The sequence below is a fragment of the Furipterus horrens genome, unplaced genomic scaffold, assembly GCF_987537825.1.
Source record: "Furipterus horrens unplaced genomic scaffold, mFurHor1.1.pri manual_scaffold_7, whole genome shotgun sequence".
Classification (NCBI taxonomy): Eukaryota; Metazoa; Chordata; class Mammalia; order Chiroptera; family Furipteridae; genus Furipterus; species Furipterus horrens.
The window spans coordinates 139,054,522-139,070,840 of record NW_028327177.1 but is presented as its reverse complement, the minus strand read 5'-3'; the positions used below and the strand labels follow the sequence as shown (position 1 = coordinate 139,070,840).

The following is a 16,319-nucleotide window of genomic DNA, read 5'->3' as shown; positions in this document are numbered from 1 at the left end:
CTTAAAGGAGTGGGGTTTTCTCCCATCAGCTGAGTATCTGGGAAATGGAGCTTTGCAGAAAGGGGGAACAGTTAGTGCAAGCAGGGGCACACAGGGTGTGCTTCAGTCACGTTTTCTCGACAACCTCTTTAATCCTGAAACCTACCCCTACCCCACTGAACTTTTCAATGCGTATTTCCATGTTTATTATGTTTGTTTTCTGCTTTGTGCATGGGCGGGCATCTTGGCCCCGCTCGTTCACCGATGCCGCCCAAGCGTCTAGCACCGTGGGACACAGCATGAGCTCGACGACCACGCGTGGAGGGGCGGACTGGACTGCCGGGAGGCCGGAAGCTGGGGGGAGCGAGGCCTAGGGAAAGAAGAAGAGATCCGCAGACCCACAAGACAGGAACCAATCTGGTTGCCACCATAGGGAGCCGCCCGGTCGAGCACCCCCGAAGGACAGCCGCCGGAAGCGCGTCATCGCGCGTGCGCCGGCAGCGGCCCGGTCGAGGCGTCCTCCTGATTGGCTGCGGTAGGCGCTCAGAAGTGACGTTGCGCGCGCGCGTCCTTTCCAGTGATCCTGAGCGCTGTGTGTTCCTCCGGCGTTCCTCGTCTCCGCGGGAGTTTTAGTTCCTTGTACAGAACGCTCGTCTCCGGAGCTCGGAATGTTCCCAGAACTCAATAACCTTCTTAATACCACTCCTGACAGAATGGAGCAGGTAATTAGGCGCGAAGTGGGGAATGGGGCGGGTCCGGGGAGCGTGGCGGAAGAACACACTCCTGAGTGAAGTGCACGCGGCCCCGTGGGAAAGAGCGACATCCCATAGATGTGACTGCCTGGGAGTTGTAGTCCAGGGAGGGAAGCCCCCGGGCTTGGGCTGGACACTCGGACCCGCGGAAGGGGGGCTTTTGGACCTTCTCACGGCTTCTCAGAGGCCGTGTGTGCCCTTGAAAGTTTCTAGGAAGCATGCCCGAGGTGTGGACGGGCTTAGGTTCGCAGATGCGGACCCGGCAGCCCTGTGCGTGCTCACTGGAGTGGGGGTCCCGGCGCCCAGAGCCGGTTGTCTGAGGAGAGGAGAGGAGAGTTTGATTTTCCACTCTGCACAGTGGACCAGCTTCTTACTATCCTGAGTCTCCGCTCTGGCCCGGGAGCACTCGGCAGGTCGCGGGGAACGCTGCTGCTCCTCTGACTCTTCCTTTTCGTGGTGTTTATCAGTGCTCTTCCGAGCCGTTCTCAACCAACGTTGGGTTGTACCAAGTCCTCCTTTAGCACCACTCTATTTTCTCCGCTCTTCTTCCCGCGCTCTGGGGCACCTTGAAATTTTTCACATTTTAGCCCAGGGATTACCTCCCCAAGGCACATATCTGGTTTATTTAATAACCTTTGTCTTCCTAATGAAATGATAAGCTCTTCCAGGCAACCAAGACATTACGTGTGTAAAGCCCCTTTATGAGCCCGTAGTGCCAGGCAAATTGTAACTTTCAATAAATAGATCCTCGTGGGTTTTATAGTTGCCCAGCAGTTCTTGCCTGCCCAAGCCTGCAGGTGGCGCTAGCTGCCTTCCCAATTACTACTGGCACCACCAAAATCCCTCAGCCCTGGGCCAGAGTGCGGTAATAGAGGATCAAAGTGGGCACCAGGAAATGACAGCACGGGGGTAACTCTCAAGGTCTAACAGTGTGATCTTTTATGTTTTAACAATGAAACAGATCACAAGAGCACAGGTGGTGTGTCCAATACCACTTGATCTTGACCTTCCCTTTCACTGACAAGGAACCAGAGGTGGCTAGATCAGGGCAACCAGGCATTGCTGAGACCATCGGAGGACAGCTTTGTTATTGGAGGTCTCTGTCAGAAACCACCTCTTCCCTCTTACCCACCCTGCAGGACAGAATTGACATCAGAATTAGAAATAAGGAGGAAGCTGGATCAGATGACTTTTTTGAAGGTCCCTTCCCATCTTGGAAATCTATGATTGTTTTTGGATTTGATGGTAAAAGCTTCCCTTGTTCAATATCTCTTCCTCCATAAGACAAGTCCCTGAGTTACTATGTGAGGAATGGGGAAGAGAAAGGATTTTGTTCTCTGTTTTGCTTTCGGAAAGTGGAAGCTGAGGTATCTTTGCCCATAATGAGTGACTTAATATCAATCACTTTAATTGTTGGGTTTTCCATAATTTTGACTTGTTTTCATAGTAATCTTAGTGTATTTATGTATGTATTATGTGTGTATACATACATACTCTTCAGGTGTAAAAACACAGGGGTGTGCACAATTAACTAGATTTCTACAGTTGGCTGACCTCTTTCCAGGGAGTCTGACTCACCTTTTTTGTTCCTCTTAACCTTTAGGGGAAACTGACTCTACTCTGTGATGCTAAGACAGATGGCAGCTTCCTTGTGCACCACTTTCTTTCCTTCTACCTCAAAGGTATGGGACTCATTGATACTACAGGAAAAGAAACCTAAGGCAAAAAAAAGCCTGTATCAGGAAGTGATGGATATGACCTGCTCGGGGTTTTGGTGTTTATTAAGTAACTACCCAGTCCTGCCAATGAGTGGCATATGCTCACTGTTTCCCTGTCCTACCTTCCCCTTCTCCACCCATTGTGCCAGGCCTGCCTCTCTGTGGTCCTTTTGTGGCCTTCTGTTTACTCGCTCCTCGTCCTTGGGTATCTTGAGATCCCTGGGCACTCGACATCTTGACACTTTGCCCTGGCAGGAGATGCTTCCTGAAGAAAACGGCATGGCCACTGTAACTTAGCTATGGGCGTGGCTTAGAAGAAGAAAACAGCTAAATGGAGGGGAAAAAAAGACTCAATTATCAGTTGGTTCTCCTTGAGGCACTACTGAGCCAGGCCAGTCCAAAGGGTGACCTTTGGCACCCTTAGTCACAATAATTGACAACTTTGAAAGATTTTTTTCTTTTTTCTTTGTAGATGATGTTATTGTCAGCATAGAAAATGCAAGAGAACCTACAGATAAATTATTAGAACTAATTATTTTTAGTAAGGTAGCTAGAGTTTCTTTGTGTTTTCTTTATATCCTCTTGGATATAGGACCAGTTTTAAAAATTAATTGTACCCCTGTATACCAACAACAAGCAAAAAAATAGAAATTTTTAAAGACCACAATTTATTTACAATAGAGAAAGATAAGGTGCTTCGTAATACATCTAACAGAATTACATTTCAATGAAAAAAGGTATAATTATTAAATAGGAAAAAATTGCTTCTTTGCCCAGTATGGCTCAGTTGGTTGGGTGTCGTCCCACAAAGTGAAAGGTCGTCTGTTTGATTCCTGGTCAGGACACATGCCTGGGTTACAGGCCGGTCCCCAGTGAGGGAGCATGCGAGAGGAAACCAATAGATGTTTCTCTCACACATCAGTGTTTCTCTCCCTCTTTCTCTCTTCTCATCTTAGAATTGATAAAAAATCTTAAAAACAAACAAAACAAAAACAAAAAATTGCATCTTAGAATCAAGTTGGGTATACTAGATTGCAAGATCTCTGGGCCTCAATGCTTTTGCTTCCAGAGGTGTGGAATATATGAGACTGATTGGAAATAGAGACATTATTCAAATCAACTTATTTTGTTTTCCAGCTAATTGTAAAGTCTGTTTTGTGGCGCTTGCCCAGTCCTTCAGTCACTACAATATTGTGGGACAGAAGCTGGTACGTATTTTAGACCTCTGTGATGAGGTCCATGAGTGAGTGTGCGTTCTATGCATGTGCCAGGATGCTCTGAGGCTGGGCTGCCCTATTTGAGTTGTAGAACTTAGCAAGGGAGGAACTGAGGAAGTCGTGGGACCCTGAAGCCTTTACCTGAAGGGGTCAGGCAGCATCTCCTCGTGACTTATTGATTCAGAATTCATAGAACCAGATATGTTGTGAATTCATCCAGCGCGTCTCTGCCAATTCTGGACCAGGCGAGGTTTTCTCATGCTCAGTGTGGGCTTTAATCTTGGTCCTGCTGGGCTGGAGGTCACAGCTTGGTTTGCCACCAAGTTGAGTGGCTCCCGCTATCTCTTCCTCAGTCTAGGGCATAGGACTCAGATGTGGGGAGAGGTAATTTTGTCACTTTCACCTCATCTCATCAGATAGTCAGGCAAGAATGTGATGGCCAAGAGGCTGGTGAAACTCCTGGTCTCGCCTGGACCATTACCTATGACCAGGTGGACTCACTGAGGTTTTTGGTTTTCTCTGATAGACCAGCCTCAGAGAGGGAGAGAACCTGGTCACTCATCAGCAGTGATCTTTGAAATGCCAGTCTTACTGCTGGGCCAGGTCACTGCCTCTTTGAGGCAGAGAAGCAAATGAGAGGGCGAGGGAAGGGCCGACCCTTTCTCCTTCTTTGTGGACAAGGACGTTCCTGTGTAAGAGGTCAGCATGAGCTCAGGGAGGACAGTCATGTCAAGAACACGTGTTGCATTCCAGGTCTGTGGAGCTTCTCTCTGTGGCCTTAGCATTGGTGTTTCCAGATGAGAAAGCTGAGTACTCTCATGTCCAGATTGGCTGCTTTTTGTCTGTTACCTTGGAATCATCCTCAACATGGCAGGGGGGCAGTGCACAGCCCTGGGCGTGCAAAGTACTAGAGTGAGTGTCCATACTCTGCACTTCCATGCGCTCTTGGTCAATCATTGCACTTCCGTGGGAGAATGGCAGTGAGCAAGAGCGAAGGTGATTATCGGGGGTCTTTCTCTCTGCCCAGGCAGCTGGTGGGGCTAATGTGTTGCGTAGTTGGGAACACCAGTGGGAATGAGAGCAATGGAGACTTGGTCTAGGGGCAAGTCACCTGTTTCCGCACAGATAGAGCAGTGGTTGACATTTAGACTGTGTCACCATCCCTGGGTGTTTGCTGAAATGCAGCTTCTTGGGCTCACCCTCAAAATTTCTGGTTCTGGAGGTCTGGAGTGGGGCTCAGGGGTCTGCACTTTAATCAGGTGTCTCGAGATTTTTAATTGGGTGGTTCAAGAAGAACCATATTTAAGAAGTTCTGGTTAGAGCGAGGGTTGACAAACTATAGCATACAGCCCTTGTGTTTTATAAATAAAGTTTTATTGGAACACAGCAACACCCATTTGTTTATAAATTGTCTATGGTTGCTTTCATTCTACAATAGCAGAGTTGAGTAGTTGGAACAGAGACTGTCATTCTCCTACCCTTTTCTTATTATTTACTTACTGTTTGTAAATATGCTTAGTTTTATAAACACAGGCATTTCAGCTCTGGCAGGGTAGCTCAGTTGGTCAGAGCATCGTCCAGATACACCAAGGTTGTGGGTTTGATCCCTGGTCAGGGCACATCCAAGAATCAACCAATAAATGCATCAATAAGTGGAACGACAAGTTGATGTTTCTATTTCTCAAGAAAAAAAAATTATTTAAAAAGGAAACTGCATTACTATTATAAATTAAAAACCTGTGCTGGGTAATCATAAAAATAAATATATAAACAAAAGATATAAGTCTTTAAAAAATGACAATTGAATGTAAATGCACATCTGAAGACAGAAAGGGGATTGTGAGTTGGGAACACCCCGGGGAAAGAAGACGTGGGCCCGCTAGAGAGGGCGGCCAGGGGCCCATCTACAGGCTTTGGAATGTGTTCTCTGCCCTCCGTGAGCTTGAGTCGAGCCTGGGGGGGGGGGCTCCCCTGCAAGGTGCAGTAACTCTCTCCTCTTCGTCATACTCAGGGTGTCAGCCTGACCGCGGCCCAGCAGCGCGGGCAGCTCGTGTTCCTTGACGGCCTGAAGTCATCGGTGGACGTTGTCTTCCGGGCTGTGGAGGAGCCGCACCCGCTGCGCTTCCTCAGGTCAGTCCGCCCCACCCAGGGCTGTGTGGGAGGGCAGGCTGGCCCCGGGAGTCAGACCCGCACGACTGGAAAGCCCTTGGCTCTGACCTTGCGCCAGAAGGTGGACGGTTGTCCCAAAGCTGTGGGAAGTGTTATTTGCTCAGAACGTGGTGGACGGTACGCTTTGCTGGTTTCTCCAACCCTGGCTCAGAGCGCTAGCACGCTCCTTTGTTCTGGTCTCGGCTCGATGCAGGGGTCCGCAAGCTACAGGCCAAGGGCCCGCTCCCTGTTTTTGTAAATGAAGTTTCATTGGAACAGCCATGTTCATTTGTTTGCATATTGTCCCTGGCTGTTCTGCGCGGTGACAGCAGAGTTGAGCTGTTGAGACAGAGAACGTGTGACTCACAAGCCTGAAACACTGTACTTAACTCTTGACCTTGTAACAAAACGGGTACTGACCGTTGGTTTGGTTTTCTGAGGTTGGTTTCCTACTTCACGTCCTTCTTGAGCCTCAGCCACAAACAGCTCAGTGCCAGCTCCCACCTTGGCCTCTGGGCCCCCGCCCCCCGGAGGGGTGCGTACAGGAACGCCCCCCACGCCCTCTGTCAGGCTCAGCTCACTGCGGTGGCCAGGAGGCGCTGACGAGTCCGAAGGCCGTGTGCTCTGCTCCTGTGCCCACAGCTCTTCTCACCCCCGAACCTGGTGTCCTTCTTTGAATGACGGGCCTGGCTCCACCTGACACCGGCTGTGGGAGGTTGTCATCCTTGCTGTTAGGGGCTCAGCCCTGGACTGTGGGGCAGGTGCCTGCGCCCTGTGTTCTGGTGCTTTTTGAGCCTCTGTCTGTTTCTGGGAAATGACTACCAAGGGTAGTCACTGGGGAGATAGACGTGTCTGGACCAGCTTGTTCCAGAACAGGTCGAATCTGTTACGCACACAAGCAGCCCCTAGACCGGTGCCCCTCACCTCCAGGACACCTGAATTGTGATTTAGCTTCTTATGCCTGCTTTTGACCTGGGAAGGCTTCTCCTGCCTGCCCTACCCAAATTAATCTTCCAGGTACCTTACACTTTCAGATTGAGAGGCTGTCTCTTATGGGCCTGGGAAGCTGTTCATTTTTGTGTCCCCAGTTTGTAGGACAGTGCTCTGTGCCTACCAGGCCTCAAGGAATATTTGAATTGCAGTGCAGCTTACATGCACATACGTGCCTTTTCTTGCCACCCAGTCATGAAGTCCTTGGTGCCAGGGACTGTGACCCAGTTCTTCGCCTCCCCTGAGCCCTTTCCTGGGATGCTGCTCGGTCCAAGAGAAACATGTAGAGAGAGTGAACTCGCTGGTGACTTTTTCCCTGTGTCCCAGGGAGGCCAGCGCCGGAAACCTGCAGCCACTGTACGAGTTCGTGCGGGACGCCCTGAAGCCCGTGGACCGTGGGGAGGCTGCCTGGAGGTGCCCGGTGCTGCTGGTGGATGACCTCAGCGTGCTGCTGAGCCTGGGTGTGGGCGCGGTGGCCGTGCTGGACTTCGTCCACTACTGCCGAGCCGCCGTGTGCTGCTCACTGCAGGTACCGCTGCGTCTGCTCTCCGTGCTCCCGCCCGGGGCCGCTGGGGGCCCCACGGGTGCGGGCTCACCGGCCGGCAGCGATCTTTTCCGTTCCATTGCTTGGGGTTTGAGCTGTGCTCTGGCAGGCCCAGAAATCTTTTGGTCTACCCACCCTGCTCTCTCCTACTTGCCATTTCTGAAAAATAACACCCTCAAAAATAAAGGGATGACGGGTACTGTCTTTAATGGGCTGGTCACATGTGGTACTACACAGACCCAGCCCTGCCACATTGCCTGTGTTTAAGTATAGGTTGTCACCTTGATTATCAAACTATTAGGCAAAAATAGAGACTTGGCCGTGATAGACATTTTAACAGTAACAGTTGGCCAACCTAAATAGAAATGGTGGTGATGTCTCCCTCTCAGGAAGGCAACTGCAGGAGGTAAGTGAGGTGAAGTTGGTAATGTCTGCAGTGTCTGCCCCACTGCGGCCACTCCTCAGTGACAGGGCAGCAGGTAGGTACTGCAGACGTTGGCACAGCGTGGTCAGGCTGGGCGTGCAGAGCAGGGGAGAGGGGAGCCGAGTTAGCTGGGTGCATTCACCGCGCAGTGCGTGTGAGCTCCTGCTGGGTGCGAGGTCCTCTCCGGACTCTGTGTTTGGGGAGCTTCCGAGGCTGTCTTGGCCGCAGTCACAGGGCCAGGGGCCATGGTGCTGTGGAGAGCACGGAGGGGCCTGGAAGACAGGTGCAGCGGGGGCGGGGGCGAGAGGGAAAGGACCTTCTGCAGCTCAGCTTGCTCCGTAGCCCATGACCATCGTCCTTTGTGAAAACATGTCTTTCAGTTGAAAAGGTAAAGCTTGGAATAGTTTTAAAAAGAAAAGAAGAAATAAGCAGTGTAAAGGATGCTTTAGCACAAAGGGAATGTCCCTCCAGCATAATTCTTTCCAGGAGTGTGCAGCTGGGAACATGCCCGCGTGTGTAATGGGTTCCTGCAGTCTTCTGCACGGGACGGGTCACCTGATCTCGCGCTGTGCAGCAGCACTTTTTTCATGTCATAACGCACAGTATGTTCTGGTGTCCGTTGCCCAATAACAGAACACAGGGGTCTGCTTCCTTCTTTTTAACACCTGGACAGTGTTCTCATGGAAGGCCTTCTTATGCACATCATCCCCTGTGAGTGGGATGAGTTGGCACCTGCAGGATGGCCACACTCTGTAATAACATTAAGGGGACTGCAGGCCAAGCCTGGCTTTAGATGTCTTGAGCTGAAAGATCAGATCGGAGGTGCTGGTGATTTGATGTCCAATGGGTGCTGGAGCCCAGGCGAGGGTCCTCCCCATGACGGGGGAGGGTGCAGCGGCAGCTGGGAGGCAGCTCTGGGAGAGGGTGTGCAGCGCGCGGACGAGCGGAGAGCCCAGTGTCCCTGGTCCTGGTGTCCTTTCCATCCTGTGCCTCTGTTGCAGGGAAACATAGTGGCCCTTGTACACGACAATGGAGATGCCGAGGACGAGGAGAATGATGTCCTGTTGAATGGCCTTAGTCACCAGAGCCACCTGATCCTGCGGGCTGAGGGCCTGGCCACCGGCTTCTGCAGGGACGTGCACGGGCAGGTGCGCAGCTGTCGGGCTGGGGCTGCCGTGTCTGCCTGAGTCTAGGCCTCACGTGGGAGACTGTCCTGGGCCAGTTGTGGGCTGAGGGCTCGGCCACTTGGGGAGTCCCTTCAGCTGGAAGGGAAACCGCGGGAGCTATGGGAACGCAGGTCAGTGGCCAGGCCCTCCGCCCGCAGGGACGCAGGCGGGTGGGGGGACCTCCTCCTTCATTGTTCTCCCTGTCCCCACAGCTGAGGATCCTGTGGCGGCGACCGTCCCAGCCCACTGCCCAGCGGGACCGGAGCCTCACTTACCAGTACAAGATACAGGACAAGGGTGTGTCCTTTTTTGCCAGAGGGATGTCTCCTGCTGTCCTGTGACCCGACTGAGGGACGGACAAAGCTCCCGCGGGCTGTGTTGGACTTCGTGCAGGGATGCGCCTTTACCTCTCCGTAGCCGCATTTCAGGCTGGATTGTGACGTGTGCCTTGGTCCCGGGCCTTGTTCAGAAAACACATGAGGAATCCGCAGCCCCGCCTCTGCTGAGAGAGGCGTTGAGCCGGGTGAAAGGGGCCCTTGGGGGCCTTCCCTGTAAATGCGCCTCCGCCAAACTGCCCGTTTCTGGTGGTTGTCCTGAGAGCCGGGGGGTGGGGGGGTATGAATGTGCCAGCCGCGGACAGTCCTAGATGGCAGGCATCCTAGGGGCCAGAGGGGTAATCACGGCTGGTGTGAAGTGAGTCCCCACATTGTGGCCTCCCGTGGGTTGTCTTGCAAAGGTATTTCCCCCTTGGTCCAGTGAGGAGAGAGGCTGAGAGGTGGGCGCTCAAGGCAGTAGAGCAGGCTGCAGGTAAGGGGCCCGGTCCTGCAGTCCGCCCTGGCTGGCCGGCCCTCGTGGAAGCAGGAGGCAGGCTCCCCACCCAGGTCTCAGCTCCGGCTCCTGGTTCCGTGGGGCCTGGCCCGTGTGCTGATGTGGTCGCCTGAGGCCCCATGGAGGGCGCAGGTGTGCTGGCCTTGGTGAGGGTGTAAGAAGTGTCCTTGCTGCCAGGTCCGATGCGGCTGGGTGAGGGGCTGGTGCTCCCTCTGCTGTGACGACCACAGGGGGTGAGCGCCTGCCCGTGCGTCTGGGGGGCCCGTAGTCCCCACACTCAGCCCCTCAGCCAGGGTCAGCTTGGGTGTGTTTGTAACTTATATCGCAGTGGATTTGATTTTTTTAAATAAATAAAACACTGCTTTGCAGTGACTAGGGGAGTTTTAAATTTTTTAAAAATGTTAACTCTACATTTTCAGTCTTTGTAGAAGGGATGGTCATCACCCCTCCCCTCCAGTCATACTCTTACATTGATTTTCCCACTGAAAGAGTAGCTGCTTTTCTTCTCCAAATATTGCAGAACTAATAGGATATTTGAAAATTATGAGTGTAAGTAACTTAAGAGAAAGTGGTTATGTAGGAGTCTGATGATTCTTTATGAATCCTTCAGCATTGATAGAAGCTTCACATGCACTGTGGTTCCGAATGGGCAGGTGCCGCAATGCATTGTCTGTGGTACGAACATTGCAACTATGTTTCTTCCCTTCATCTATAAATGTGACTCAACTTAATGTTTGGTGGGCTACTCAGCATTTATGGTGTCATTATATATATATATATGTATTTTTTTTTCCGCCCACTGTGTGGTTGCCTCTCACTTGCACCCTAACTGGGAACCTGACGTGCAACCTAGTCATGTGCCCTGATTGGGAATCGAACCAGCGACACTTGGCTCGCAGGCTGATGCTCAATCCACTGAGCCACAGCAGCCAGGCGGTGTCATTATATTTTAATTGGCTCAGTGATTCTCTGGGCACATGGATTCTGGGTTTTGTACGTAATTATAAATGATGCTGTTATGCATCGTATATATTATATCTGTTTGGGAGTGGGGGCAAGTACTTGTTTCCTTAGAGCATTCATTCACCCCTCAGATCCTCAGCACCTTCTGTGGCACACTGCTGTAGGCTCCGAGGGCACCACAGTGACAGAAACAGGTGCCTGCCCTCCTGTAGGTGACGTTCCCGTGGAGGGGACTGAGGAGTAACATGTGGAGTCAGACGCTGAGAAATGCTATAAGTAAAGCAGGGAGTCCTGGCCGTTGTGGCTACTGCCCTATGAACCAAAGGTTGCCGGTTTGATACCCGGTCAGCGCACAGGCCTGGGTTGTGGGCCAGGTCCCCCGTTGGGGGCGTTCCCGAGGCAACTAACTGATGTTTTTCTCCCTCCCTTTCCCTCTTTAAAAATAAGTAAATAACATCTTTAAAAAAAAAAACAAAAAACAGAGAAGGGGACCTGATCTATGACTAGTGAGGAGCAATGAGTTTAGGGCCTGCTCCCTGAAGTGGTATTTCCGAGGTCACGTGTGGGTGGCCCTCCGTTTTTAGCAGGTGCTCAAAATAATTAGAACTATGGACCCAGTGAACAGTGAGCAGCAGGTTTTCCTCCTCCGACATTGGGCTTTTACGAACTTTATAGTAGTGCAATGTTCTGTGAAAATGGATAGTGAATGGCCAAGATATAATTGTCTGTCCTTGTTTTTCTACGTGTACAGAATCTATTCTTCACGCTCAATCACTTACCAATTAGAATCTGGTGTCAGCCTTATTTTATTGATTCTCTATAATAGTTCAGAATGTAAGATTTTATCATTATTGTCTTTGTTCGTGTGTATTTTTCTGCATTCTGGTTTTTTTTAACTAGTTTACCTTCAGAAACTTAAAAAAAAAGGCTTAGGTAAATATTTGTAGAACACCTGTTTTATATGAGTGGTTGTAAAGGCAAAGACGTTCCTAAAGGCACCTGCTGCCGTCGAGGAGGGAAACAGGAGCTTAAAGTGGTACGTGCAGAAGTCACAGGAGGCCCATGGGCTGATGCTCACAGGAAAAAGCAATTATGTCCCCCTCTTTTTTTCTTTTTTTTGAAGGAGCAGAGAACTGGTTAAGAATTTGTGACTTGTGGAAGCAACACTATTGGAACGAGGCCTTGGAATGTTTCTATTTTGTCTCTGATGGTATCGTAGTGCTTCCAGATTCAGAAATGTCTTTTTCTTCCTTACGGGGATTAGGGGCTGTTCTTTGTTGTTTGTTTCTGGCTTAAAATAGTATTTAAAACATGGCCTCAATTTTGACCCATTTAGAATTTGTTACGGTGTTGTTCTTTGCCTCCACGCTGCTAACTCCGTAGCCCAGCCGTATTTACTGAGAAGTAATATTCCTTGCTCTTTGTGTAGTTCTGATTTATTTATATGTAAAGTTTTAAAAATTGAGCCTCTGAAATTTGTTTTGTAGGCATTGAAAGGTTAGTGAATGTCTGCTCTCAAGAGCGTCTGAAAAGGTTATTGTGCTCACTTATCCAGATGAAGTTCACCTGCACTTTATCAAGGTCTGTGACGTGTTCTTCAGGGACTTCTGGTCTCGTTTCTTAAAACTGTAGTTGTATAATTAAAACTAATGGAGCAATTAATACCCTCTCAAATGCTTTTTCTCACTGGAAAAGGACTTCCCTTTTTTTTTTTTTAATGGTGTCTTTGACATAGGAATGTAGTTGACCTTTAAGAGGTTATAACATCCTATAGTTTTCTAAACATTACTTCTAATAATTTTCTGATTGAGATTCTTGGGCGTTTATTGAAGATTTCCCCCCCATTTTAAAGGTATTGTTAACATCTGCAAATAATTACACCGATCTTCTTTTTTTCCCTTAAATAATTTATTTAGCATTTTAAAATTTGTTACATAAGAGTGGCGTGTAGGTATTTGTCATCTAATTTCTGTTTCTAAAGGAATAGGAAGCATTTTGTATACTAATTCTTAATTTTATTATCAAGTCAGTTTTAAAAAATAAGCTTGAAGAAGGAAAGGAGAAAGAAATGTTCTTCATCAGTCTCCTGCCCCCTTCCTCCCTTTTAAGAGCTTAGCCAGTAATCACTGAATTCTGTAGACTTTCTCAGCTTCCATGAGGTAATGGCACTTCTCTCCCTGTTGTATGAGCCTTAAATTCTTCTTATAGTCTCGTTACTAATATTTGTCATATTTTCTATAACCTGCTGTTTATGCTTCTCATTAAAATTTTAAAATTAATATTGAGGTTTATTATACCATCTATATTTGTGAGCAAAGACGACTGTAATTTTTTTTATGTGTCAGCCCTGTCAGGTTTGAGCATTAAAGTAACACATGCCTCATAAGCAACATTGAGACACTTGTTGCTTTTTATATACTTTGAAAGTCTTAGTGCTTTTTATTCCAAGTTAGGACTTACATTGGTCATGGTCAGGTAACTTTTTAGAATTTTGTCTTTGTTATTGGCCTTTTTGTTATTATTATTGATTTGAGAGAGAAGAGGGAAAGGGGGAGAGAGAGAGAAACATTGATTTGTTGTTCCACTTATTTCTGCATCATTGGTTGATTTTTGTACATGTCCTGACTGGGGATCAGACTCACAGCCTTGGTGTATCTGGATGATCCTTTAACCAATAAGCTACCTGGGCAGGGCTTGTTACTGATCTTTATTTATGGTTTTCTTTGTTGTCAGCTTTAGTACTATTTATTTCTGAAATATTTATCTTTTCTATTTGTTTTTTTTCTGCAAAAGTATTTGTAAGTCATATATACAATAAGAGACTTGTATCCAGACTATATAAAGAACTCACAGCGGGTATTGCCTGAGGGAGTGGGGAGTGCTAGGTGGAGGGGAGGGGCAAAGGGGGAAAAAGTCAGGAAAACTGTAATAGCATAACCAATAAAATACAATTTAAAAAAAGAACTCATAATTCAATAAGACAAATAGCCCAGTTACAAAGTGAGCAAATGATTGGAATAGACGTTTCACCAAAGCAGACATAGGAGTGGCCTACACACACAAAAAGATGCTTAACATTATTAGCCATTAGGGAAGTAATTACAACACCATTTAGCTAGAACTCAGTAACGATTGCAAAATCAGGCAATTCCTATAGGTTTGAATACTTCACTGAGCAAAGGGTCAATGAAAGAAACTGAATAACAAAAAATGGCCATAAAAAAGATGGGGAGGGAGGGAGAGAGAAACAGAGAGAGAGAGTGTGTGTGTGTGTGTTCGTGTGTGTGTTCGTGAGTGTGTTCCCCTTCCAGAGAAAGGAAGAATGAAATGATTGACTATAATGGCCTTACTCAAGTTATTTAGCCCCTCCAGGCCTCAGTTTCATCATCTACAAAATGGGGAAATTATAGCGCCTGTTTCATGGGGTTTAAAGAGTTGTCAGGATCGAATAAGGGCTGGCATGTGAAGTCGGCCTGGTACATGGTTTAAGCATTAGGTCCAGCTGCTGTTTTTCACATCTGGCAAACTGACCCCATGGGCCCTACTCCTACAGCATCCTGGTGATTTCTGCTCTTTGGTTTCCTCCCGACTAACCCTCTTCTGCCCATAATACAAAGAATCTCAGTGGCAGAAGTTCAGGGACTTTGGGGTTGGGCGGAGCGACATTTGATGCTGCTTCTGCGTGACTACAGGCAGGTTGTTCAAGCTTCAGTTTTTGCATCCTTAAAATGGGGTTTATCTTGCCTCTAAAGGCCATCATGGGGATTGTAGGAGGTAATCTATTGTAAAGCCAGTCTCTGACAAGGAACCAACAGTCAATAATTCTTCATTGTTAATGGCTGCTAGTATGACCTGTAATAACCCTTATCATATTGCCTGTGAGGTTTTGTTTAAAGGTATGCACTAAGACAGTGTCTCTGGTGCAGGGAGTGAACTTCACATATCCTTGGTCTCCGATGTGTGGTAGGAACTTATCAGATAATAAAGGCATTGAATGGATATCAGTACAACTTGGAGATTTTAAATATTTTTATCAACTGTATCATGGTTATCAGAATGGCTACTGTTTGTTGTGACCTAGGCCTTTTTACACGTGTTCACATGGATTTAATTTTTTCCCCGAAAATCACAGAGGTCGGTGTTCTTGGTCGCATCTTGGCACCTGACTCCTAAGTCGAGGTTCCCTGAGGTCACGTTAACTTTCCTGGCCGCAGAGCCGCTCCTGCTGCTGTGTGCCAGTACCAGGATTCAGGTCTGAAAAGTCTGGCGCCAAAGCTGCACTTTCCACTTGATCACATTGCCAGCTGCTGTCACTAATGCTTAATTCATGGTGAGCGTGATCATTAGCGTGAGCGATTGCGAAGGCGGACCGTCCCACGACGAAACTGCGTTCCATGACCGGTTCGAACCCAGAGGCCTGCACCCCAGATTGTGGCCACCTCACCAGTTAGCAGAGACCTTGGGCAAATCTCCTTTCCTCTCGAGGAAGGTTTCATTTGTGAAACAGACCCAGCTCCTGTTTTTCGAGATTGTCATGCGGACCGGCCCATGTAGAAGCTTAAGTATGGGGAATGACCACTTCTTGATAACCTCTAAGTTCCATTTAGTTTTTAAATTTTTTGAATGTATCAATCTAACGGTAAGCAATTTGAAGTAAGGTAGAGCTTTACTAATGACAAGAAAATTCTGTGGTGTGCTAAACTGCAGCAGGCTGGAGGGTGGAAGGACAAGATGACAGGTTAATCAGTTAACAACTGGAGGGCACAATAAGACTGTTTACATTCCTGAGTGTATGTTGAAACTGAACTTCCAGGGGACTATTTCCCAATTATCTAAAGACCAGCCAGGCGCCCCGACCACCAGGCACCCCTGGTTCTTGCTGACTCATGAACTTTCCAGACTGTTGTTTCCAGATTGCCCACAGCCAATCCTAATGAACAAACAGTTTCCGTGGGGACTCTGCACCTATCCCAGAACTAGACTGGCTTCCATCCTCCCACCCCTTTATCTGTAAATTCTTTCAAAACAACTTAGTCTTTCTTTCCCAAGTTGCTTGCATAAAAGAGCCCATCAACCCAAGGACTGTGGACACGGGGCCTCCTCATCTAGTCCAGCTGCCGGTAGTTTAGACTTCATGCCCCAGGGCCTGGTCCTTTTCTGGCTAGCAAATGGGTCAGTAAACCCTTTCAGGAAAACTTGGCCATGAACATTTTTGGTTTACCTCTAGTTAGGGCTAAATGGAGCTGTTCTGAATTACATTTAAAAACCAAGGTCAAGTATTTCCAACTCACCTGGAATGCGTAACAAATAAGATGTACTGATAGCTGGCTAAAGAGAGAGATGAGATTTTTTTTTTAAATGATAGATAATATACTGCGCTGAATATTAACAGTTGTAGAATCTAGGATGTATAGATAGTTAACTGTATGGTTCTTTCAACTGTTCCCTATGCTTTCATAATAAAATGTTGGGGGAGAAGCCCTGAGATCATGGGGAGCATTCTGTAGCAGATTCACAGGCCGAGAGCCTCAGCTCTCCCCTCCCCCAGGGCCTTTACCTTTCTCCTCGTGCAGAGGATGGCTCTCAGCTG

General features: G+C 48.2%; 1 protein-coding gene across 1 annotated transcript; it reads left to right on the top strand.

Moving 5' to 3' along the window:
* The first annotated feature begins 549 nt into the window (after positions 1-549).
* On the top strand, positions 550-9,401 carry ELP6 (elongator acetyltransferase complex subunit 6). The gene is made up of 7 exons (XM_090283074.1): positions 550-701; positions 2,335-2,413; positions 3,587-3,657; positions 5,678-5,796; positions 7,132-7,333; positions 8,774-8,920; positions 9,151-9,401. Exons 1-7 carry the CDS (start codon positions 648-650, stop codon positions 9,277-9,279), a joined length of 801 nt encoding a protein of 266 aa, XP_090139200.1. The 5' UTR covers positions 550-647; the 3' UTR covers positions 9,280-9,401.
* The last annotated feature ends 6,918 nt before the right edge of the window (positions 9,402-16,319 follow it).